General features: G+C 49.2%; 2 protein-coding genes across 2 annotated transcripts in view; one reads left to right on the forward strand and one right to left on the reverse strand.

Annotated features, from left to right (window-relative positions):
* Positions 1–26,197, forward strand: part of NDUFA9 (NADH:ubiquinone oxidoreductase subunit A9) — a 306,980-nt gene that overhangs the window by 36,150 nt on the left and 244,633 nt on the right. The window lies entirely within an intron of this gene.
* On the reverse strand, positions 11,263–25,284 carry FGF6 (fibroblast growth factor 6). Its single transcript, XM_050750189.1, has 3 exons — positions 24,713–25,284; positions 23,640–23,743; positions 11,263–13,715 (listed from the first exon to the last, which is right to left on the reverse strand). The coding sequence occupies exons 1-3, from the start codon at positions 25,056–25,058 to the stop codon at positions 13,539–13,541; spliced, it is 627 nt and encodes a 208-aa protein (XP_050606146.1). The 5' UTR covers positions 25,059–25,284; the 3' UTR covers positions 11,263–13,538.

The raw sequence follows: 26,197 nt of genomic DNA on the forward strand, positions 1-26,197 counted from the left end.
TGCTGTTCACTAGAGTCATCCTACAGTGATGTAGGATACTAGAACTGATTCCTCCTACCTGATAGGATTTTGTATCCTTTCACAAACCTCTCCCTATTCCTCTCCTCTAAAATCAGCATCCCAGTCCCAAGTTACAACTGGTGTTCAGTGACTGTTTCTTAGACATCTCAGGATGAAGTTTAGTGGTGATGTTATTATTATTAAGGAAATAGCCACAAGGGGGCAGTACCAACGGGTCTTAGGATGGATTGCTCGCCCGGTTCCACCTGGGAGACGGGTGAGACACGCTTCCAGCTCACACGATGGCCCTGAGAGGCGGAGGAACCAAGGTCTAATATAATTAAATATAATTAAGTGTGCACAACCAAAAGGTAAACAGCAATGGGAAGCGTGGGAGGAAAATCGGAAGAAAGTTAGAAAAAACACCAATTTTTTGGAAGCGCTTGAAAACTTGTGGAGTTTTGAAAACGTTCGGATAATATAGGGAATATAGTTTTTTTTCCTGCAGAGTGTTATTTGGTTTTGTTCATACAACATTTACATCTTTAGTTCCCTACACATCATTTTGTTAGCAAACTAAGAAACACATAACACAGTCCGTGGTGTTGAGGAAAACTCACATTTAGGTCCATAAAGAGGGCTACGAATAATGAATGCTATTTTCTGTTGTGCTTCCTCAAATTTTCTATTGTTCTTTCTCCACCTTCCTCCTGTTGTTTATGGGGATTGTAAGTTATATTTTCACTTATTGTTATTGCTGTTTTGCCTGTTTTTTTTTTTTTCTAGTTAAAAAGGGGTGGAAAATCATAAAAGTTGTGAGATACGTTATTTTTCTAGCCCTATTGGAACCTGCAGCTAATTCTGGCAAAAGATGGAGCAGGGCTGGGTGGAGAAGGATGGAGAAGGGCCACAGAATATTGACGGGCCTTACGGGCCTATGCTCAAAAATCCATGGGAGTCATAGGATTCAAGGCCGGGCACAGTGGCTCACACCTGCAATCCCAGCACTTTGGGAGGCCCAAGTGGGCAGATCGCTTGAGCCCAAGAATTCAAGACCAGCCTGACCAATGTGGCAAAACCCCATCTCTACTAAAAATACAAAAATTAGCCGGGCTTGGTGACGGGTGCTTGTAAACCCAGCTACTCTGGAGGCTGAGGCAGGAGAATCGTTTGAACCCAGGAAGTGGAGGCTGCAGTGAGCCGAGATTGCACCACTGCACTCCAGCCTGGGTGGCAGAGTGAGACTCTATCTCAAAAAAATAAATAATAAGAATTCATGGATTCACCCATATCGAGGGTTGGAAAATAAAAGGATTTTGAGAAGTCTTTCTGAGGGAAAGACATTTTAGGGGACCTTTCAGGAAGGCCTGAAATAGCTTCATGAGTGAAGAGAAACTTCAGTAAGACCCCATGGAAGGCTTGACATGTGTCCCTGAAGCTGAGGGGCACCATGGACCTCTGTGTGATGCCTACCTGGAAATTCCAAGGCAGGAGAGAGCGTGTGCTTCCTGCTGCGGCAGTGCTGAGAGTGAAGGGCAGGCTGCCTCTGCCCTGGGCTCGGGCTTCATTCCGGAGTTTGCAGGGGCCAGGATTGTCTGCGTGTTTCCCAGAGACCGGGTGTGAGCCACACATGAGAGCCGGGATGACTTATACCCCATCCAGCAGAGCCACCTGGACAGGTAACAGGTCCTGGTGCAAAGAAGCTGCCGGTGGACAGCTGGCTTCCCGTGGGGCTTGGAAAGGAGGAGGCAAGAGGTCCCCAAGGAGGATGAGCTTGCGGGGCCCTGGGTATTGTACAGAGACGGATGGGCTCTGCAGGGTCTCGAGTGGCCCCTAATGGGAGAGTCCATTTAGGCAGTTACGAGGCCCAGGAGCACAAAGCCAGTTTATAACAGGACTTGTCAGGTGACAACTTCCCTACCCACCCCTTTCCTTTTAGCCTCTGTCTGTAGCCCAAAAGGGTCAGAAAAAAGTCAGCAAGCTTGGGAAGAGGTATCTGGAAAGAGAGCAGAAACTGACCACGGCCATGCCTCCCAACCCCAGCAGGTCCCAGCTCGAGGTGGAGGAGGAAGTCTTACTTTTGAATGAAGACCAAAGTGTAGAGTATTCTGTTGCCTGGCATGATAATTTCTGAATCGTGGCTGTGCTTTGCCTCTGGAATAGCTATATGGCTTTGTCTTAGCTGTGAGTGGCTAGGAGAATCTAGAGACAGCCCGAGTTCTCCTCCAGGGACACTGGTTTCATCCAGCATATTTGCAGAGAGCAGTGAGAGACAAAAATAAAATTGCCTGGCGGTAACGTCTCACCGACTGTGCATGTTCCATGTGCTAGATTTGTCTTCCATATGAAAGACCGAAGGGAAGTACAACATCTTAACAGCCATGATCTTTGCGTGGTGAGATGATGAGGGGTGAGATTATTTTTTAATTTCTTGGGTGTTGTAAATTTTCTACCATAAACATGTTTTAATTTTATAGTCTTAAGAAAATGAAAATAATATTCTTTGAAAAACGAATGAAGAACTTAAGATTATGTAGGTAAAAACTATTTCTGACTCAGGTTCTGTTTGCCAGTGGAGTGGGAAGGAAGCTAGAGGCACAGGCGTCAGCCGGGTGTGAGAAGAGGAAGGGTGATGTGAGGAGGAGGTCACCTGCCCTCACAATGCTCCTTCAGCCCAGAAACTCTTACCTGACACCCAGGTCCAAAATTCCTCAGTGCCCATCTGCCAGTTCTATACTCTGGACAATTCCTTAGAACTCATTGCCCTTACCACCTTCCCAAGGGAACTTCCTGGGGACAGAGTCTAGGTGTAAGGGTTGACAATGGCATCTGAAGCTTTTCTTCCCCGCCTTCACTTCCTAACCTGGGTCTTCTATGAGAGTTAACAGAAGAATTTCAGGCCAAGTCAGACGGGTGCTATACCCTGCAGCAGGGTTTCTCAACCTCGGCACCAATGATGTGTGGGGCCGAGTAATTCTTTGTTGTAGGGGGATGTCCTGTGCATTGTAGGATGGTTAGCATCCCTAGCTGCTACCCACCATCTGCACAGTGTCCCCAGACACCACCCACCACCCACTGCACAGTGTCCCCAGCCGCCACCTACCACCCAACCCACAGCGTCCCCAGCTGCCACCCACCACCCAACCCTCAGCGTCCCCAGCCACCACCCACCACCCAACCCTCAGCGTCCCCAGCCGCCAACCACCACTCACTGCATAGCATCTCTAGCTGCTATCCACTACCCACTTCCCTTCCCCAGTTGTAACAACCAAAAGGGTCTTCAGGCATTGCCAAATGTCCTCTAGATGTCAAAATTACCCCCATTTGAGAATAGCTGCCTTTGAGGTAACTGCCTATCACATCCAAAAGAATAGGGCCCCCACCCCCCAATTAGGGCTACTTTTGATGATAGCAGACCACTTGGGGGCCTGGTAAATGCACCAGCTGCTGACTTCAGTCTTGGCATAGGAAGTTAGAATGACACCCTGTGTGAGGGCAGCCTTCCCCAGATGGCAGCAAGGCACCGGTATGGACTGAATGTGTGCTCCCCAAGTTCATATATGAAAGCTCTGACCCCCAGTGTGGCTGGATTGAGAGTTAGGGTCTGTAAGGAAGTACAGGTGGTTATAAGGGTGGGGTCCTAATATAATAGGACTATGGCCTTACAGGAAGAGAAAGAGACATGCAGGTGTGCGGTGTCTGTTCTTAAGCTCAGAGGACAGGCCTTATAAGGACATGGTGGGAAGGTGGCCTTCTACAAGCCAGGAAGAGAGGCCTCACAGGACATCCATCCTGCCAGACCTCAATCTTGGGCTTCCAGCCTCCAGGACTGTGAGGAATCAGTGTCTGTTGTTGAAGACACTGTGTGTGGCACACTGCTCAGGGGCCCCAGCTCTGAGATGGTACTGGATGTGCATCTGTGCCAGTAGAGGCAGGCCCCAGGGGTCCCTGGCACCACGAGTAGCCGTGCCTTGTGGGGATGTGTGCCTGCTCTATTGGAGACCATGTGTCCCACGAAAACCAGACGGGAGGGCTCTTGTGTTCTTTGTAAGAAAAATGAATGGCCAATATTGACATTTACAACCAACCCTTCAGTTGGCCAACCTGGTGACCCTCCTACCTCCTCCACAGCCTAAGCCTCTCGAATGCTGCAGTCATCAACCTCCCTTCTCTCTTCACGGAAACCTTCATAGGAATGCGCAAGGAATGGAATATGCTGGTTGGTTGATTTTGAAAAAACAAACAGCATTAAACTTGTTGGGGAGGTGTGTCCAAAATTTTGTGTTGAAAAATCTTTTTAAAGTTATGCATTCATTTTTAAATAAACATGCTTGTTAACTGAGCATTTTGTGGGTTTAGCGTTTTCATCCTGAGCATCATTTGTCTATAGGATGATTGGACTGTAGATGAATACAGTGTGGAAGTCTTAATGGAATATGGACACGTTTCAGAATGTCCCTGGGATATGGTTTTCACGGGATCTGTTGTTAGTCTGTTTTCTTGGCGTTTTGGCTTTTTTTCCTCCTAAAGCTGGAGGAAAGGAGGAAAAGCAGCTGTCCTGGCCAAGTGTCTGTGTGTGAAATGAGGCTGTGGTGTCCGTCTGCTTGTGTTTAGCACCATCGGGTTTAGTCTCAGGGCCCTGACAATAGACAGATGGCAGCAGGGCAGCAGAAGGCTTCTTGCTGGTCCCTTTAGGGACATGAATGGTCAGGCAAGGAATGTGAAATCTCTTGGGATCTCCCTCAGAAAATGGAGGGGACTGGTTCTTGTGTGCTTTACAAGAATCGGATTCAGCCTGAGAGGCACTCCCTGGGGTGAGCCACACATGAGGACTCCTTTTACTTTTTTTTTTTTTTGAGGCAGAGTCTCACTCTGTCACTCAGGCTGGAGTGCAGTGGCGCAACCTTGGCTCACTGCAACCTCTGCCTCCCAGGTTCAAGCCATTCTCCTGTCTCAGCCTCCCGAGTAGCCGGGATTACCGGGTGAGCCAACACGCCCGGCTAATTTTTGTATTTTTGGTAGATATGGGGTTTTGTCATACTGGCAAGGCTGGTCTCGAACACCTGACCTCAGGCGATCCACCCACCTTGGCCTGCCAAAGTGCCGAGATGACAGGCGTGAGCCACCGCGCTCGGCCCACACACGTGGGCTTCTTTCCGTCCAGGCGTCACTGCTCTCTCCAGCGTCGTCTCCTCTAGCCTGGAACACTCCTGTGTGGGAGCCTCCAAATTGCTCTCCCTGCACACAGGCTCACCTCACCACATCATTTTATGGGAGACAGTTCTGATGATCGTTCTAGAACCCCTACCTGGTCTTGTTACTTTTTCTTTTTTTTTTTTTTTTTTTTGAGATAGGGTCTTGCGCCATCACCCAGGCTAGAGTGCAATGGCGCGATCTCGGCTCAGTGCAACCTCTGCCCCCGGGTTTGAGCGATTCTTGTGCCTCAGCCTCCTGAGTAGCTGGGACTACAGGTGTTACAGGAAAGGGGTCCCAATAAAGACCCGAGAGAGTTGGATCTGACACAAGAAAGAATTCAGGGCAAATCCACAAAGCAAAAGCAAGTTTATTAAGAAAGCAAAGTGGTGAAAGCATGGCTACTCCGTAGACAGAGCAGGGTGTTTCCAAAAGTACGAGGAGGAACGTGTCCTCCCTAAGTACAATACTCACTTATATATAGGATAAAAACAGATCACGGGGAGATGGGTTCTGCTACAAGGGTTTCTGATGAAGGATTAATTTTCTTAATTACTATATTTTGCAAGAATCAATATTATTATCTTTAAAACAAAATTAGGAATGTTTTTGTTCTCAAGATATCAGAATCAGGACACTCTGATTCACCTACAGTCTACTGTAGATGAATACATCTACTGTATTCATTTACAGTCCAATCATCCTATAGAAATCCTATAGACCAAAGTCTGGGTGCATTTATTAAACGTCAATCTGTTCCCTTAACCATAAACATCTGGAGGCCAGGAATACCTAACTTCCTGGGAATGCGGCCCAGCAGTGGCAGCCTCATTTTCCTAGCCCTCACTCAAGAGGGAGTCACTCTGGTTCAAACACCTCTGACACAGGCACATGCCACCACCCCCGGCTAATTTTTTGCATTTTTAGTAGAGATGGGGTTTCACCATGTTGGCCTTGAACTCCTGACCTCAAGTGATCCGCCACCTCGGCCTCCAAAGTGCTGGGATTACAGGTGCGTGCCACCCTGCCGTGCTAATTTTTGTCTTTTTAGTAGAGACGGAGTTTTGCCGTGTGGCCCAGGCTGGTCTCGAACTCCTGACCGAAAGTGATCCTCCTGCTTCGGCCTCCAAAAGTGCTGGGATTACAGGCATGAGCCACCATGCCCGGCCTGGTCTTGTTACTTCTTAAACCTCAGTAAGGGCCTCTCAGTGTTTTCAGATTAAAATTCAAGCTCCTCTGGTGAAAAGAAGCCAGACACAAGAGACTGCATATTGTGTGACAATAGGAAACATCCAGAAAAGGGAAAATGATGGAAACAGAAAGTAGATCCGTGGTAGCTGGGGTGAAAGCAGGGAGGAGGGGATCAAATGGGCATGAAGAACATAATGAGCCCTCATCTTAAAAAAAAATGTTTTTTTAAAACTAGCTGTTTGTGGTGGTGTGTGCCTGTGGTCCCAGCTACTCAGGAGGCTGAGGCAGGAGGATTGCTTGAGCCTGGGAGTTCAAGGCTGCACTGAGCTATGACTGTGCCCCTGCACTCCAGCCTGGGACACAGAGAGATACTTCATCTCTAAAATAAATAAGTACATCCTTGTAAAAATGTGCATGAAGGATTTTAATGGAGTAATGAGATGCTCTAAAACTGATTTATGGTGATGGTTAACTTTACCTAAAACTCATCGAGTCATATACACTAAGGGTGGATTGTATGATAAGCAAAATTAAAAAAAATTCAAGCATGTTAACACAGCTTCCCAGTGCTCCGGGATACAGTTCCTGTCCACCTATCTTGAGCTCCATCCTGCCCATGCTCCTCTCATCCTGGATACAATACTGACCCTGCTTAAATTCTTGAAGGGACCATGTTTTTCCGCGGCTCTACCGGCAAACACCTGCTGCATCCTTCCTTCCTCGCAACACTCTTCCCCTACCTGCCAACCCCTACCCCTGCCCCAAATCTGGCTGAGACCCTTTAGAGCTCAGCTTTCCCAAGGATGGATCCTCTCATCCACCAAGAGGAGGTCCTGACCCTGTTCTGTGCTCCCGTAATATACTTGAAGTTTCTCTTTTGTGCTGCTCATTATGTTTTGCTGTAATTATTTTATTTTTATTTTTATTTTTCCCACCCTGAGATGGAGTCTTGCTCTGTCACCCAGGCTGGAGTGCAGTGGTGTGATCTTGGCTCACTGCAAACCCTGCCTCCTGGGTTCAAGTGATTCTCCTGCCTCAGCCTTTTGAGTAGCTGGGATTACAGGCGTCCACCACCATGCCTAGCTAATTTTTGCATTTTTAGTAGAGATGAGTTCTCACCATGTTGGCCAGGCTGGCCTCGAACTCCTGACCTCACGTAATCCGCCTACCTTGGCCTCCCAAAGTGCTGGGATTACAGGTGTGAGCCATTGCTCCTGGCCTATTTTGATGTAATTATTTATGTAATGTCTGTCTTCCTTGCCAGTTTATAAGCCCATATATAGTTTTCACAGTGATATTCCCAGGGCCCCAAGTGGTTTCTGGCGCATAGTAGGATGTTAGAAATATTAATTGCATAAATAATACAGGAATGAGGTGCAGAGTCCGAAGGACCAGGCAACTCTTCCAAGAGAACGTAGATTTATTCGGAACCCAGAGTTGCTTGATTGAAGGCACATTGGGATCCCCCGCAGAGATGGCATGAAAGGCGCGTGAGAGTGGGGGTGGCCACCGCAGGAATGTGGCACGGAGATGACAGGGTTGATGACAAGAAGCTCAGGAAGGGGGCAGTGTGAAGCGAGGGAGGAAACTCAGGAGGCTGTGGGATCCTCGTGACTTAAACTCTGCAGTCATCTTCTTTCTTTTTATTTAACCCATAAAAAGATGGCATAATTTATGTCCCCTCCCAGCTCAAATGTCCTGCCATCCCAGTCATCCTACTAGATGGGTGCTTCAATGTCAGACCCACCTGGGGTGTGTATTAAACGTGTAGACTCCCGGGCCCCGCCTGGCGTCATCAGAATATCTGGGATTTGGAGATCTACGTCTTAACATGCTCTTGGGTGATTTTTTGTGATGCAAGTTAACGAGAGTGTGGAGACTGCATTTACCTTGTTCACATGTGTATCCCAAAAACCGAGCCCAGTCCGGGGCAGGGATGAGGAACTCTGTATATCTTGATGGGTGAATACATGAATGAATGAATTCTATAGTTATAGTAATGTGTGTATATGGTTTTGACCGAGGCAAACAAGGAAGAGGGATGCTGCCTCGCGATGGTCTCCCATCGCTTTCTTCACCCTCCTGGGCCAATTTCCCCATTGGCAAGCTATAGGGCAGTTGGGCTGAGTACGCCACCGGACTTCTTCCTGCCTTAATCATCAACAGCACCATGAATCGGTGCTTTCGGTTTCTCTTTGCCTGCCTTCCTGCAAGGGGGGAAAGAATCAAGATGAAAATCAATGACAACCCAGAGATTTGTTGTCAGTTTTAATAGGAGGAGTGGAGTCAAAGAGTTTAGAGAAATGTAGAAAAAGACCTTTTACTTTTTGCTGGAACATGATATGGTTTGTGCATGGCACATACATATTAAAAAAATAGAGGTATCACATTTCACAATCACATGACTGAACAGCATCTGGGGTGTACTATGCGCTGTGCCTAAGCTGGAGGGCAGCTCTGCCCTGGGACCAGCCTGAGGTACTTAGCGATTTACAGAAAGAGGAAACCACGCAGGACACAGCTCTCTGGTGCTGGAATTCAGTCGTTCAGTGAGGTATACAAACATGGTTCTGCGTTGGCCATCTGCATGATGGGCCAGATTCAGGACCTGCTTGGGGCATAATCGCATCCTCCCGCTGTTCTGGGAAGAGGAAGCATCAACTCCGATGTAAGCAGAGACTGGAGTATTTCTCTCTATTCTTCTGGCCTTGTCCCAAACATTCCTCTCTTTGGAGTTTTTCTGGGAGGTAGCAGAATGAGTGGCTGCTTTCTTCAGGGGACCCAAGTATTAGAGACCCACTTTATAGACACAGGCATGGTAAGCGGCAGAGAATGCTTCCTCAGGGACAGCTGACCCAGAGTCTTTGAGGAAAAACATTGGGATACAAGGAGGAAGGCGTTTTCTTTCTCTTTTTTTTTTTTTTTTTTTTTTTTTTGAGACAGAGTCTTGCTCTGTTACCCAGGCTGGAGCGCAGTGGCGCACACTCGGCTCACTACCAGCTCTGCCTCCCAGGTTCACGCCATTCTCCTGCCTCAGCCTCCCACGTAGCTGGGACTACAGGCGCCCGCCACCACGCCCGGCTAATTTTTTTTTTTTTGTATTTTTAGGAGAGACGGGGTTTCACCGTGTTAGCCAGGATGGTCTCGATCTCCTGACCTCGTGATCCACCTGCCTCGGCCTCCCAAAGTGCTGGGATTACAGGCGTGAGCCACCGCGTCCGGCCAATGAAGGAGTTTTCTAGCTTGTGTCCACATGAAAGGGGGCAGAAGGAGAAAGAGGGCAGAGGGGAGATCCTGGTGTCTTGGAGGACATTTGTAGATGTGCATTTGGTAGATATGTTTTCACCAGTGACTGTGACACAGAATGGGCAAAGGCAATGGACTTCAACAAGGGGAGAAAGGAGAACTGCCGCTCATGGACTCTCCTATTTCCTTTTTCTCTCAGGACTTGCATAGAACAAGAACTTGAAGGGTCTGAGGTCTAGGACAAGAAAGTGGCCCAGAGCCAGCGTCGAAGGAGAATTGCAAACTGCCCAGGACAGGATGAGGGTCGGGAGAGAATTTCAGGCCTGGATTTCTGGGCAGGAGAGATACCTATATGTCTAAAGAGGGGAGAGGTTTGTACCCTGAATCAGATGGCAGAAGAAAATGTTCTTTTTGTTAGGCCATAGACTGGCCCTGACCAAGAGCTTGGCATGTATATTAGGGTACTGTGGGATGTGGTGGCAGAGGGGAAGGCTGCGGAGGATAATGGTAGGGTATTAATTACAAAATTGTATGCTGCTTTCCAGAGAGGTTCAAAAATGTATGGGAAGTGGGAAGGGAAGGGGTGTTACAAGGCAGTGAATGATGAAACAAACATAATCAGCAGCTTGAACAAGGCATTTGGAGTTTTCTGGTTTCCTATGAGGTTCATCCATTGCCCTGAAAAGGGTGGCGGTTTTACAAGGAGCCTGGGGCTCCCGCATTGCTTCTAAGCTAACCTCTACAGCTGCAGCTGAGAAGTGCATCTTGAAGGGTGTGTAGATATGCTGCTCTCCTCTCTATTATTTGCTCTTGAAGAGACAACAGAACAGCCTCTTGGCCCTTGGAACTCCAAGTTTGCATGGAGCTGCCAAAGAAGATTCAGGATGAAAGAGAGGTGCATTAGCTACAAAACTCTATAAACCAGGCTTATTGCTCAGCACTTGGGGATGGAGGACCCAAGTCTTAGTACGTCCTCAATGGGAAAGTGGGGTGCACTCTGGTTACCCTGCCTATAGCAGTGTCTTCTGTAGCCTTTGGGAGCCAATGGGCCTGACAACTGAGTTCAGGACTCAGTGGACATGTGACCAGATAGGAAACAACTCTCCACGCCCGGGGAACAGAAACAGAAGCCGGAGAGAAGGGACTGAAATGCATCCTGCTGATCTTACTCTGGTCTTGTCCCTTCACTCACTTCTGTGGATGGGGATTGGCTTTTCTTAAGCCCAAGACACTTACAGGAAAACAGAAAGCCCTTGAGAGAATTCCTTTGCATGGGAAGGACTTTAAAGCATCACCCACACATACCTGCCTCCAAAGGTGGTATTCAAAATACTTAGCAACCAGCTAGGCGCCGTGGCTCATGCCTGGAATCCCAACAGTTTGGGAGGCTGAGGCAGGTGGATTGCTTGAGCCCAGGCGTTCAAGACCAGCTTGGCCAATATGGCAAAACCCTATCTCTCCAAAAATAAATACAAAAATTAGCTGGACCTGTAGTCCCAGCTACTCGGAAGGCTGAGGAAGGAGAATCGCTTGAGCTTGGGAGGTGGAGGTTACAGTGAGCTGAGATCACACCACTGCACTCCAGCCTGGGCGACAGAGCGAGACCCTGTCACAAACAAGCCCCAAATACTAGCAACTGATACAGCATCGGCCCTGGTACCAGTTAGACAGACACCCAGCCCCTCATAACCGGTGCTGGTGCGACCGCAGTGCAGCGGCTCGGTATTATGCCTGCTTGACCGTAGGCACTTCGTAGCTTCTCCTTCTCACTCCTAGCGTGAAAAATGGAAGTGGACATTTGGCGAAATGCCTTGCCAGGATTTGAGCAACGTTGTGATTCTCTAGAGACCTGAAGGAAAGAGCTGGCAGCCTGAGGCTTTGGGGACTCTCTTGAAGATGGGTCCTCTCATGCCACGTGAGCTGAAAGATCTTGGAAGAAAGGACAGTATGCTCTGGGACCTAAAACGTCTTTCTCCTTTTTTTCTCTGGATCACAGTCACGCCATCCACCAGCCATCCCACACTCCAAGCTCCACTAGGAACCGATATGCACCTCAGGTCTGGAGTGCCTGCATTCCTGATCGACCGTGTTCAAGAGACTGATTGCACTGGATGAGACTCCCTAAAAAACAGTGGAGAGCTTTATCCCCGCCTCCAAGCCGACCTGCACTTCAATATTCCACAGACTCAAGACGGATCAGTTTTCTCCCTTTTCTACCACATCCAAGGGTCGGCCGTGCTCCAGGGCTTCTACTCTCTCTTCCATCTTTGCATATCTGGATGTGGCCTTTTCCTCCTCACCCAGCACATGTCCTCCCTGACATTTGCAGGGCAGAGGAGGTGGCCAGTAAGGTGTCTCTCCCTTCGATTGCCAACCTCCATCTTCAGCTCAGAGTCCCTCAACCCGGATCTATCTATAGATGGATGCGACTGCAAATAGCGAGGTATGTTGAAGATGAAGGTATTTGCAACAGATGAGGGATTGTCTTGCAGGCCGGGGCCCCCGAGAGTCGCAGAGGGCGTCAGGTCATTTTGTAACTCGATGGTTCACATGTGCCAGAAATATTTGCACTCCGATACGGCTCCCTCTGGTTTCAGATTTAGGAGCATTCCAATGGTTCAGGAATCCGAAGGCTCCAGCAGACAACATTTATAGTCACTTGGGGAACCTCTGCTTTAAATATTCTCAAAGGACGGGAGGCAAGAAGGCATTGTGCAGCAAGGAGCTGCTTCAGCTTGGCTGCCTGGCTCCACGGGATTATCACTCCTCTTCTACTGCAGGGAGGAAGAGAGCACAAAGCCTGGAGGTCACGGTGCCCATGCTGCTGCATCCAGGCACAGCGCGTATGTGAGATGAGGATGAGCAAGAAGGAAGTGAGGGTATCAGATGAGAACTTGGGTGCGTTTCCTGGACATACTTGGAGAGGAATTACCATCTGCAGTCCAAAGCCTCTCTACTTCCTTCATGCCCTAGTTTGTCCCCCTACCCCTCGCCAAAGAGGTTGCCATTATTAGGATCCTTGTCATCTGAGGTTAAAATAAGACCAGTTCAAAGTGAGGAAACGTTATGGGCAGGCAGCCTGGCCCCTGCTTGTTCTTGGAGCCACACACAGCCTGAGTTCTCCAGGCAGAGTGGCTCTCCTAGAACATCCAGTCCTTTCTGCTGCCTCCACAAGCCTTCCTCAGCTGCCCTGGATGCTGCTCTACCCCTTTCCTCCAAGAAGGGAACCGCTTCTCCCCCAGCTTCCCTGACAAGTCATCCCAGTGTCCCCAGAGCCCTCACTGGCAGGAAGCTTGAAGTGCTTGATCACTCTCTGGTTTGCAGTTCAACCTTACACCCTCTCACTCTGCCATGCCGTCTCTGCCCTTTGAGGACAGCTGCTCCCCGCTGACCTGTGCAGCCCATGTAATTAGTGGCCTCTGAATGGAAAGATGATTGGAAAGAGGCAGAATGGGAGCACACATCAATCTTGCTGGTTTGACAACTGACATTCTTATAGGCAGATTCCTGCAGCGATGATGCTAGGAGAAAGAAACCTGATGCTTTGAAATGCCATTGCTATGAGAATGTATATAAAGCTGTATGGATATACAACAGTGCACACAAACTCCTACCCTGGCCTTTTCCTGTGCACATGGTCACATTCCACAAGTGTCACCGATACCTTCTCTCCTGGAGGGAGGTCAGAGCATGGGATAAATTGCCATTCTAAGGTTGCTGATTGCAGCCCTGGTTTGAATGGGCTACATGCTATGGGGTCCCGTGGCCAAGGGAAACAACTGGGGTCTCCCCAAGCACGAGATAAACCTGACTCAGAAGCCATGGAGGGCAAGGGGAGTTATTTGCTTGTGCAAAATTCCAACAGAACAGACGCTGCTTTAAATCCGTGAGCCTTCTTTTGCGGGTCCTTATATCCTGGGAAGGAAATGAGTGACAGTCATGGTTGGGGACACCTTGCTGCCCCGCTTTACCCGTCCGTATTTGCTCAGGGCGATGTAGGTCCCTCGGTACAAGTCTGACTCATAGGCGTTGTAATTGTTGGGCAAGAGTGTTTCTCTGAACTTGCATTCTTCTTGGAAGCTGGGCTGCGAAAGACATGGGCAAACAGCAGAGACTGGGTTACAAATGAGGAGTGCTGCAGACGCCAGCTGGGCCGCGCACAGTAGGCCCCCCTGCCAGGCGCCCCTTCCCTTCTCTTTGTGAGACAACCACTGTGAGGTCTGAGCATCCTGGGTGGACAAAACGGTGAAAGGTTAGGATGGGAAGAGGCTGCAGGCTCTCATGGTTTCCTCTCGCCTTCCCTCCTTTACCATAAGGAAACCAAGGCCCAGGGACACAGGGGATGATGTGCCACACGGGGCACAGCTGAGGCTCTACCACTCAGGTCTCCTGACTTCCAGAGTACTTTCTACGAAGTCCCCAGATGGTAACTTGTGCCATTCAAAGAACAGACCAGGAAATGACACAATAAGCTGTTTTCTCAAGTCCACTGTGAGAGGGAGTCTCCTGGAGCAGCAATGAGAGCCCAGGGTGCTATTTCGTGACTTTTCTACTTCCTAGTTGTGTGACCTCGGGCAGGTTCCTCGCCTTTCAGCCTCAGTTCTGTTTTCTGCAGACTGTGGTGGGGGAAGAAGGAGAGAGGTGGTTGGTGGAGGGGTAGGAGACACAGGGGATCTCTTAAGCCCTTTCCAGCACTGTCTGTCTCTTTCTTTCTGCTTGTGGTTCCTCAGTCTGTCTTTCCTGGTTTAAGTCTCAAGGTTTCTATCCCTCAAAAAGGCCCATTCTCCGTTTTGACTTTGAGCCTAGAAGGTGTCTGGTACCTCCTAGACCAGGGGTCCCCAACCCCCAGGCTGTAGACCCGTACCAGTCAGTGGCCCATAGCAGCCAGGACCCGGGCTATACAGCAGGAGGTGAGTGGTGGGTGAGCGAAGCTTCCTCTGTGTTCCAGCCACTCCCCATCACTTGCATGACCACCTGAGCTCCGCCTCCTGTCAGATCAGCAGTGGCATTAGATTCTCACAGGAGCAAGAACCCTGTTGTGAACTTTGCATGTGAAGAAGGATCTGGGGTTGCCTGCTCCTCCTGAGAATCTAATGCCTGACGATCTGAGGTGGACAGTTTCATCCCCACGCCATACCCCCACGCCCCCACCCCTCACCCTGTCCATGGAAATAGTCTTCCATGAAACTGGTCCCTGGTGCCAAAAAGGTTGAGGACTGCGGTCCAAGACAATCATAGTTCTCCAGGGACACGCAGGAACAGAGATGGTGAGGAGCAGGTGTTTTTATGGGGAAAAGGACCTGGTTCCCAATGTGATAGGTGATGCCAAGGAGCCTGGGACCAACAAAAAAAAATGGCCCTTTCCATGCTAATTTGGTAGAGGAGTGTGTGTGGGACGCCTGTTCAGAACATGAATGCTGGACTTCCTGTCTCACATGTACAAATTCATTCCCAGTACATCACCCCAAGTCCTCCTCTTTTCACTGCAACCTGCCTGGGTGGCTGCCCTGAGGGAGTGTGCAGGGCTTTCCTGCTCTTGTGGGGAAGCAGCTGGGTCGGGGCTAGAAGAACAGAGAGCGAGGTGGGAGCCAGAGACCCGGGATCTACTCTTGAAAAGAAACATAGAATGAGAAATGGGTGGAGGATAATTTCTGACTCTTTCTTGCTCGGGTATAAAAAAGCACCGCTCGATGGCTGCCGGGCTGTGCCAGAGGTGTCCTCTACCTTCTGTAAAGGAATCGTACTGCTAGTGTCCCGTCTTGCTAGCAGTGTAGCTGGATGAGAACCTCTTGCTGTTCTGAAGGCTGGTAAGTAGCTTGCTCCTCAGGGCCCCAAGACTCCCAGAGCCCTTTCAGTGGACCCCTCTGGCAACATTTAGAACAGCCATACTTTCTTTCCCAATAGACTCCAAGATCCCTGAGATGAGGACTGTGTCTTGCTTGGTACATGATGCTGAGTGGATGGTGGTTGAATAAGGATAACATGGCTGGTTTGGTGGCTCACACCTGTAATCCCAGTACTTTGGGAGACCAAGGCAGGAGGATCACTTGAGCCCAGGAGTTTGAGAGGAACCTAGGCAACATAGTGAGACCTCGTCTCTACAAAAAAAAAAAAAAAAAAAAGCTAAGCGTGGTGGCGTATGCCTGCAGTCCCAGCTACTCTGGAGGCTGAGGTGAGAGAATCGCTTGAGGTCGAGGCTGCAGTGAGCCATGATCGCTCCACCGCACTCCAGCCTGGGTGACAGAGTGAGACCCTGTCTCAAGAATAAAGAAATAAGTAAATAAGGATAGCACTGAAACGTCAAGATACCCCTACATGGGTGGCTCTTTCAACGTAATGTGAGTGTGGGCGAGGGGACAGCCTTGCCTGTGGGAACACAGGGAAACCCCCTCATACATTTTCCCCATCTTCTTCTCTCACGCTCGCAGCTTATTAACAAAGCACTTTCACTGATGTTAACTTGCTTGAGATAAATGTGAAGGCATTCACCAGCCACGTCAACAGGTTAATGCCACGCCAGGGGATGGGTTTTCATAACTTTCCTGTTTTCCTTGTTAGGGATGCTCAGTGAATATTTGTGGATGAATGAAGGGATGTCCTAAAGGTAAAAAGGATGAACTAATCAACATAGGTCAAGAACATATTTGTGGCCGGGCGCAGTGGCTCAGGCCTGTAATCCCAGCACTTTGGGAGGCCGAGGCGGGCGGATCACGAGGTCGGGAGATCGAGACCATCCTGGCTAACATGGTGAAACCCCGTCTCTACTAAAAATACAAAAAATTAGCCAGGTGCGGTGGTGGGCGCCTGTAGTCCCAGCTACTCGGGAGGCTGAGGCAGGAGAATGGCGTGAACCCGGGAGGCGGAGCTTGCAGTGAGCCGAGATCGCGCCACTGTACTCCAGCCTGGGGGACAGAGCGAGACTCCATCTCAAAAAAAAAAAAAAAAAAAAAAAAAAAAAAAAAAACATTTGTGCCACAGCTTTGAGGTTAGACTGATGACCATGGCCTCTTACTTAGCTATGTGAGCTTGGACAAATCATTTAACCTCTAAAGCTTCAATTCCCTCATCTGTGAAGCAAGAACAGTTAAGAAAAATTATGTCATAGAATTGGACTAAGCATTAATGGAGATAATGCATGGAAAGTCCTGGGAACAATGCTTGCTATATAGTAGAATTAAAAACAAATTAGTAGCAGTAGTATTCTTCTCCAAGTAAGTCATGAACTACTTTACATTAAAAGCCTCAAAAGACTGCCTTACCCTGGATCACCAGTCCCGTAAGACTTGCTGTGGGTTACTGGACAATTCAGCTTTTAAGCTCTGCGGTTTTTGATGGAGTGCCTGGGAGACACTGAGCTTGTATGGAAGAGCAGGAAGCGAGAGAAAGGGCAGAGGCTGGCGCTGGCTCTGAACCACAGCCCCTCATTAGGAGCCTCTCTGGACCCTGGTTTCTTGCCCTGTGCATGGGGCATAGAACCTGTCACAGGACTTCCCTTGTTGGTGGGCAAGCTTGGGAGCAGCAGCACCAGGAAAAATTCAGTTCGGGACTGATTGAAACATTCCAAGTAAAGCTACGCGAATGAGGAGTCCAGTACAGGTCAAAGAACAAAATAGAGTCCGGCGGTAGATCCCAACACACACATGGATGTAAAATAAAATGAATCTGACATGAATGTAAAGTAAAAGTGGTATTTTAAATCACTAGAGAAAACATGGTGTCGGAACAACGGAATGGTATTCTATTATAATGATAATAAAGTTTGGTGTGTATGACTTTATCCCTTACCTCAGAATAAATCCAAAAGAAGCAAAAATTTAAATGTAAAAAGGAGAACCATTAAAATCCAGAAAAGGGTTTTTTTAATAAACTCAGAATCAGGAACATCTTTCTAAGCAGGACAAAAAAAAAAAAAAAAAAAGCCATTTAAAAAAAATTAATAAATTAGTCTTCTACTTGAAAAATATTACCTTAAATAAAATAAGAACAGAAATGGCAAACTGGATGAAAATCCATACAATACACATATGTCAAAGAGTACATTTTGTTACTATATTCAGAACCCTAAACTCACCAGAGAATGAACAACATTTATAAAACAGAAGATTCCCAGGAAAGGAAGTATCAATGGCATTTAAGCAGAAGAGAATATGCCTAATAAGAGAAATGTAAATTATAACTGTGAGATCACATGTTTAGTGGCCAGATTTCAAAGAGAAAAGCATTTGACACTATGCTGTCATTAGTGAGGGCATAGAAACTAGGAATTCTTGTTTAATGTCCTCCGATGTGTACACCGTTATAATCTCTATAAAGACCAATTTGGCCGCATCTACCAGAGTAAAGGATGACTATAGCAACTGATCAGCAATCCCACTTCTAGAAGTTTATCTTACTGACATATTCCCACACATGCACAAAAGTTACTACAGTATTAAATAACAAAAGACCAAAAACAATGTTCTATTAGGAGAGGAGTAACTGAGGTGGCTCAGGCCTGTAATCCCAACACTTTGGGAGGCCAAAGTGTGTGGATCACGAGGTCAGGAGATTGAGACCATCCTGGTCAACATGGTGAAACCACATCTCTACCAAAATATAAAAAATTAGCCGGGCATGGTGGTGCACGCCTGTAGTCCCAGCTACTTGGGAGACTAAGGCAGAGGAATCTCTTGGACCCGGGAGGTGGAGATTGCAGTGAGCCGAGACCACACTCCAGCCTGGCGACAGAGCGAGACTCTGTCTCAAAAAAAAAAAAAAAAAAAAAAGGAGTACTGACTCAGTTATGGTAGATCCACATGACGGAATTCTACAAGCCTTGAAAAGATAAGAAACCTCTCTGTACTGACATGAAATGGCCTCAAAGATATATTGCTAAGTGAAGACACAAGGTTTGAAAAAGTGTTAGCATAGTATGCTCCTGTGTGTGTGATTTTAAAAAGATGATAGCAGTGCGTGCATGTGTGCCTAGGCTATTTCTGGAATGATATACTGGAATGATACACTGGTAACTGTGGCTGCCTCTAGGGAGAAACTCAGTGGCTTCAAGACGATGGTAGGAGTGAGACTTTCCATAGAATATTCTGATACCTTTTCTCCTTAAAACAAGTTCATGTGTTACCTAGTCAAGTAAGTACATTATTTAAAGTGGGAAGGGAATTTACGGTAGCAGATGGGCCAGGAAACGAGCGAGAAAACATTTTGATCAGAAACGGGTGGTCTCCTCCTCGTTGGGTCACAGCCCCTCTCCACCCACCAGCCTCCCCCCTGTTCTAACTTTGTATGTCCCTGGAGAGTAACCCGCCCAGTCAGTTCCAGAGAATTTATTTCTGATCTGGATGGTGGTTAAGGGAGAGGTTTCATGTGTTGTTTGCAAGCTCTAGAGAGGAAATGAAATCTTGAGGTGGAGGAAGGGGAAGTGGGAGGAACTGAGTGACTTGGACAAGAAACTCTCAAGCCATTGCCCACTTCCCGGTGCCTAGAATGTGTCCATTTGAGAACCCAGCCTCTTCTAAACGTCTGGGCCTCCTAAAACATGATTGTTTAAGCGTGCGTGACCATGGATGTATAGATTGTACTTTGTTTCTCTGGTTGTTAGATTTTGGATCATTCAAATCCACTCCCCCTCAACATACACACAGTTTTTTGTTTTTTTTTTTTAAGTTTACGACTTTTTTTTTCCTTTCCATTCTGCTCTTTTCTCTGGCCTGTCTCATATCTCTGGCCTTCCCCAGAATCCTATACAAAAGTAAAGTGAAAAAAGAAAACTAGTAGATGAAGCTTGTGTCAGAAGCCCTAACCTTCCCCTTGCTGCTCTCTCTCCACCCTCAGCACCCCCATCTGTGGCACGAAGGGGAGATCATGCATTTTCCCTGAATGCTTCAGGTTGATTGGATTTTCCTGCTGCCCAGAGTGATGCTCAAGACCCAGCCCGTTTAATGCATCTTCATCAGAGCCCTGAGCTTTTGAGTTCTCATGGCTTGGGAATGTTGGCTCCTCAGCTCTGGTGAAGAACGCCCTCAAGCCAAGTGAACGCCATGTTCATAAAAGCAGCTACCATTTATGATTACTTGGACAAATGAAAATCATTCCCCTGGGTCGCATTTCCTGGGCCTGCCGGGCTCGAGCCCCAGCTTGACAGTGTCTTCAGGTCCATGTAGGTCTATTCAGACTTATGTGCATGTGGCACGTGCTATGGAGAAGGGCATTTCGCAGAGGAGCAAGCACATGCATGGGGTAGAAATGCCCCTAAAAGTGTGAGGTGGACAACACAGCCACCCTCTTGCCTTTAGAGCTCAGTCACCTGGACCAATGAGGATCTAATCCTGTCTTTAAACATCTTCTTCCTGTGTCTGCTGGGGCCATTTGCCCCTGTTCCTCCTGGGAGTGGTTGGATGGAGAAGGATGGGGTGGAAGGATGTGGGCAAGAAGGAAAAATAAACCAACTCTTTGTCCTAAGACTTTCTTCTACAGCCCCTGACTGCTTCTTTTCCTGTCTTTAGCTGAAATATCGTCAGCTCTGAAGATGCCTGCGTTTTCCAACTCTTTTTCCTAGCACACAATTGCACTGTTGATTTCGGAATGTTGGAAAGTTTTTCATCCGGTGTCTCATTCTTCTCACTCCTGGGCAGCTCTTTGTAGCAGGCAGGGATTTGTATGCACGGCCTCAGGCCCCTCATAAGGGCATGCACCTCCCGCTGCTCTCCAGGTCCATCTCCCAGCACTTCCTCATGGTGGGTGTCCTTTGTCCCATTCCCTCAGGAGTTCTGTTTTCTGCTAGAGTGGCAGCTGAACCAAGGCAAAGCTGGTCCTCCCCTCCCACAATGCAGTGCCCCAGATACTAATCAAAAGTCTCTGGAGAAAATCAACTTTCTCCTTTGCACATTGTCATACTGTTGATGAAAAGCATGTAAATGCAGTTATTCTTAGTAAAAGTGAAATCACTTGAAAGCATAACTGAGTTGCTGGTATCTTTTTGCTAGGCTCTATTCTTCTCAACCAAAGGATTCTGATAGAACCACTGTCAGGTGGAGATCCTCGATGTTTTGTTTTGTGAATTTTAAAGGGGACCCAAGGGGGCTAGAATTCATTGATTTCTGCCTCATCCTGAAAGAGCAGAAGTCCAGGCCCAGAGAAGTTCAGTGACGTTGCCCAAAGTAAGACAAGTAGCTAGAGGGTAGGTCGGCCAGGAACTGGAACTCGGGTCACGGAGCCCTGAGACAGGGCTGCACACAGCTGTGGCTGGACGTGTGACCCTGGAGACCCGGTGTCCGCAGCTGCACAGGGAGGGTGAAGATCAAATGCCCCTCCTAGGGGTGCTGCGAGATCATGCTCGTAAAGCCCTCTGCAGCCTGTGCAGCCTGACACAAGCAGTAGGCCAGTGCGCAGGGCACGGCAGCTGTTTATATTGTCTAAAGGGGGGGGCCCGGCAAACTGTCCTGAGCCTCCCCGCCCCTCTTTCCAGGAGACAGACATGTGTGAAGCCACTTCTAGCCAGGTTTCCTTGGCCCTTATTTTCTGCCCACGAGTTGTTCCCTTGTCCCCCTCATCAACACCTCAGCCCCAGCCCCGTTTCCCTCCCCCACCCATGAGAAATCGCATGTAGTGGCAGTGGCAGCTGAGCCTGGGAGATGAGGCAGCTCAGAGGGCTTAAAGGGAAATAGTGTGAATGAAATCACCACCCAGCGGGAGTCTTCCTGGCTCCGGGGATCAGTCGGCAATTGTTTTTTTAGACTGTGATAACGGCCTCTGAGGGGCAGAGAGGGAGGGGTAGAAGTCGCTCAGGAGCATCTGGTCCTGAGCCACACGAAACGTCAGGTGCCCCAGGCTTGGGGCACAGCTGTCCAGCCCCACTCTGTGTGTGCAGGCCCGGCTGGCCCTGAGGTCCAGGGAGGAGAAGCTCCTTCCCTGGAGAAGATGCTCTTTGGCCAAATGCTACTGAGGGTGAAGGTAGGAGGGGTGGGAGGGCGGAGGTGAAGGGGGCGGGGTCCTTTCTCCAGAAGTTCCTGGTTCTCCTGGACTCTGCTCATTTAGTGAGCCCAGCAGTTCATCAACCTGCTTAACTCCCTTTAAAGTCATCCGTCAACAATGGTGCTGCAGAGTGAGGGCTGGGGCTGGGTGGGGGTTTCAGGCTTTGGGAGTCAGCCTCCTTTCCCTTTTGCTCTTCTGAATGCTCTTCCCCGCTTCGCGGCACTTTCTCTGATGGTTAAATCTTATATTCCCTTCCCCAGCCTTTCTCAGCTTCTCCTTTCAGGGCCAAGAGATTTAAAGTGGGAAGTGGGTAAATATCCTCTCTATTTGTGCATTTTCTCCTCCCCACAATTCATTTCATTTCTGGGTAGGAAGAAAATAGTAGTAAATAGCTTGTTGATAAAGGTGACAAGGAGAAAGAAGAGTTTATGAAATTTGTGCTTTCTCCCAGGAGATTTACTTGCTAAAACGTTCCTTGCTTGCATGGAGTCCCACAGCCAACAGCCCAAATTCCCGGCTTTCCTGATCCTATGGGATTCTGGGCATTATGCAGGCTGGAAAGAAGGGGTTCTTTGGGATGCTGCACTCTCCAGGGGGGGAACCTGCTCCACCAAAACCTGGGTTGGCCCCAGGCCTCTTCCTGTCCTCACCACACTTTTCCAGAGAGAGAGTAACAAGGACATGTCTCTTCTGTCTCATCTCACCCACTCTGCAGCTCTCGGTTCAGTGTAACAAGGGGAGTGGGTGGTACCCCGCCCTCCAGAGGCCATGTAGCCTGCCATCCCCCAAGCCTGCCTATGCCTCAGAAACACCTGGCAAATTTAAAATACAAAAACAAACGGATTTCCAGGCCTATATCTCAGCTCTGTTGAATAAGAATCTCCTAGGTAGGTACCTGGAAATGCATACTTTTAACAAGTTTCCAAGGTGATAGAGATGCAAACTGTCCACAGACCCGTGTGGGAGACCCACTGATTTTAATGCATGCCGTATGTCCACATAAACCAACCCAGACTGAGAGATGTTAGCACCAAAGATTATGGGACGGAGGCCACCTGGTGAACCCATTCTTGTATTTCGTAGACCTCCTATGTTGGGCCCCCCCTGGGACCCAGTGCCAGTCCTGGGTCTATTTCTTCACATCCCAATCCTCAGTTTATCCTCCAAGGGGGCAGGAGATCAGCCCTCCACACCCTCCCTATAAATAACTTTGATATTTTTTGAGGCCTGCTCTGAGGTCTTCCTTTTTAGCTTGCTTATTTCTGTCAAAGGAACCCTCCATTTCTTCAGCTTCATAGGGATGTTTGCCCACCATACTTTGGAATAAGGCAAATGATGGGCCGAGGGCTGCAGGAATGAGTAGGTCAGTGAGAGAGCGGAGGTTTTGGTCAATGTGCTTAGAAGTTGGTGGCATTAACCCAAGTGCCAGCACTGGCGTTCCCAGGGGTGACCTATGGGGGTGGGGATGGGAATGGGTGGGACTGGTACCTGCCTAAAGTGTGTAATGGGTAGGCTGCTTCTCCAGCTTATACGATCAGAGACCAGAGGATTGAAAACCCTAGCGCAGAATCTCAGCACACTGATGAGGACGAAAACGGCCTCCTATTCCGCTCTTTCTGCGGCACACTAGGCCGAGGCATCTTGCAGGGCGCGTGCCATGGAGCAGCACACCCAGGCAGAGAGATAGGCTTGCTCTCGGGGCCTTGCCAATGCAGGGAATCACACCTGCCCGCAAGCCGGGATGCCAGAATGCGGGTTTCCCTCTGGCCCACGGGCTCCCTGAGCTGTGGTTTCTGTTTAATCACACAGACTTCAGCCGGCAGGTGGGAACAGAAGAAACACGGGCCAGAGCGGAGGACAATCACCCATGAGGCTGAAGACGCAGAAACTGCAAGGCCCCTCCCTTTCACAGGCTCCTTTTAACAGCCTTTCCTTTCCCATTTAGATAGTCACTTCTCTACTCAGAATTTCATACTATTTTCTTCAACTGCGTAAGCATCAAGCCTTGTAAACCTGGCACTTCCCCGGCCTGGTGAACTCACCGTTGCGTACAATCTTCCTTTACTGTTCATGGCAACGAAGAGCGCACTTCTCACTCCAAAGAGACTCACCACACCTCGCTCCACGGTGGAAATTTCCAGCAGGCCTGACAAGGAAAGGGGGGCCACATTACCCAAGGCTCGTGCAAATCACAGTGGGAACTTGAGCCAACAAGGGCATCTCAGTCCATCCCCATTCTCCCAGAAAGCCAGACTCCATCACCCCATCCACGATCCCTCTCACTCTAGGAGACCCTGGCTGCTGCACTCATCCAGTGCTGCCATTGTGCTGTGAAAAATCCAGTTCTGCAAGGGAAAGTTCTCATATCAGAGTTAGGGACTGCAATGACCACTTAGCTACCTATTTAAGATGAGCCTTGACTCTGGGCTTTCATTGACATAATTACTTGAGGTCCTTGACTTGAGTAAAAAACTACATTCTGATTATTAGTATTCTTAATGTGTACTCTACATGTTTCAACAAATCTCAACCCCCTTGATCTTGAAAACGCAGCGGCCACGCCATGGCTGATGGCTTTCGTGGATCCTGCAGCCCCCATCCTTTCTTGGATAGGAGACTAACCATACAGCAAGCCGACAACTTGCAGGATAAGAACCTGGGGACAGAGGGAGCTCGCTGAAATAAAAAGACGGATGTGCTCCAGTTGGACATTTTGCAATTGAATTTCCTTGCCTTCTCCAAGAAAGAAGCTGAATAAAAATCAGCTTGTGTCAAATTTGATCTAAGTATACTAACTCATTCTCCCTACCCCTGCTTTGCGGGCTTCCCAGACTAATGGTTCCCAGTGGTCTTACAAGGCATCAGATGGGTCAGTAATGCTGAAATAGTGCCACGGAGGATCTAACCAAGGTGATGGCAAGGAACACCAGGATGCTTGGACCCCAGTATACTGAGCCTGCACCCAGGTAGAGTCACGTGGAATCATCTAAGTAGCGAGCAGCATTTCTGTCCCCTTTATAGTGCATCCTGTCCACTAGAGCATGGCCCCTTCACCTTTTAGCCCGGCATAAGCCCAAGCCCCCAAGCGTCCCAACTGGCTGCAGCTGGCACTCACTGTAGGGGTTCTCCTCGTGGGTCCCGCTGATCCGGCCGTCGGGGGGCACCTGGAGGTGAAAGCCGATGCCCACGTTGCAGTAGAGCCTCCGCTGCCGCTTGATCCCCACCAAATAGCCACTTTCCCAGTTCACCCCGGCGATCTCTCCAGCTAGCCCGGCACGAGACCTGGACAGCAGGGTGCCCCAGCCCCTCGAGTCCAGCAGCGTGTTGTTGGCACGGGTGCCTGCAGGCGAGGGCACCACCATGCCCACTAGGATGCCCAGGAAGACGAGAGCCCACAGCGTGCCCCGAAGACGTCCTGCTCCCCGGGACATAGTGATGAACAGCCTCTGTCCCAGGGCCATCCACCTTGCCTCTCAGGCACGTGGTCAGAATTAATGGCCCTAAAAATACCGCCCTTCTTGTTTTTCTCCCTCCGGCATGGCGGCAGGGGCTTATTTTTGGAAGGCAGATGAAGGCTGCTGACATGAAACCAAAACCTGCAACGGGCACTCGGGTTGGGAGCAGAGGGACCCAGGCTGAGCCGCGGCCGGTAGAGACCATGGCTCGGGGACGCTCTCTAGCTCGCCCGCTTGCTCCGGCCCGAGCTGTTATTTGATTTGACCTATCTTTATAGTTGGTTCAGCAGCCCGGCCCTCCCCTCCACCCATCATCACCCTGACGTCAACCCGCCCGGCTCACTTATCCAGGGCTGTAACATTAACCTGCTCTTGGGCCTGGCTGCCTCCCCAGACCCCCATCACCCTCCACGCTCCCCAGGGGTTCTGGGAGCCACTGTCATTCCAACTATGAGGCAGGAATGAAGTGAGCAGGGAGCATCTCTGAGGGAGGGGGGAAGCTGGCTGGGGGCCCAGGGAAAGAGAGAGGCGAGAGGCCACCCAGGACCCATATTGGGCAGAAGTTCTTTGCCTGGCAGCGCTGGCTTCCTTATTTAGAGGGCAGTAGGTAGAGGCAGGGATGGGAAAGGCTGGTGGTGGTGATGACCGTAGCCTGCAAGTCACCCTCGAGAGCTTTGCATGGAAACAGCCCGTGGTGGAGGGGAACACCAAAAGGCCAAACCCTTTCAGCAGGAGGGCACGGAAATTCTCAGCGGGTGGGGATGGGGGTTGGTTGTTCAAGGAGCTTTAAGATTGTGGAGGGAGGGAGGGAGGGCAAGGGCAAGGTTTGCCTGCTCACTGTCCTGGTTCTGGCATCCACCTGGGGCGGAAGTAGTGTCTGGTCTTTGACATAGCCCCCTGGCCATTCTCCTCCCTGGATTTATCCCTGGCATGTGACTGATATTATTCTCATTTCACAGATGAGGAAGCTGAGGCTTAGAGAGGTTAAATGACTTGCCCAAGTTACCACAGCTAATAAGTAGCAAAGCCAGAACTTCTAAGGTTTGCCTGAGTCTAAAGCCTGTGCATGTCTAATGTTTTCAGTAGAAGTTGGCTGGCCCACAGAGTCTATTTAGCTCCTTAAATGCCAATAGCACATCATAGAG

This window comes from Macaca thibetana, chromosome 11, assembly GCF_024542745.1.
Source record: "Macaca thibetana thibetana isolate TM-01 chromosome 11, ASM2454274v1, whole genome shotgun sequence".
Lineage (NCBI taxonomy): Eukaryota > Metazoa > Chordata > Mammalia > Primates > Cercopithecidae > Macaca > Macaca thibetana.

Excerpts from the sequence above, each read along its gene's own strand:
- FGF6 (XM_050750189.1), bottom strand. The coding sequence starts at position 25,058 with ATGGCCCTGGGACAGAGGCTGTTCATCACTATGTCCCGGGGAGCAGGA. Across the intron at positions 23,744-24,712 it reads CCACGAGGAGAACCCCTACA|GCCTGCTGGAAATTTCCACC; the intron begins GTGAGTGCCAGC and ends TTTCCTTGTCAG. Across the intron at positions 13,716-23,639 it reads AAGGAAGATTGTACGCAACG|CCCAGCTTCCAAGAAGAATG; the intron begins GTGAGTTCACCA and ends TGTCTTTCGCAG.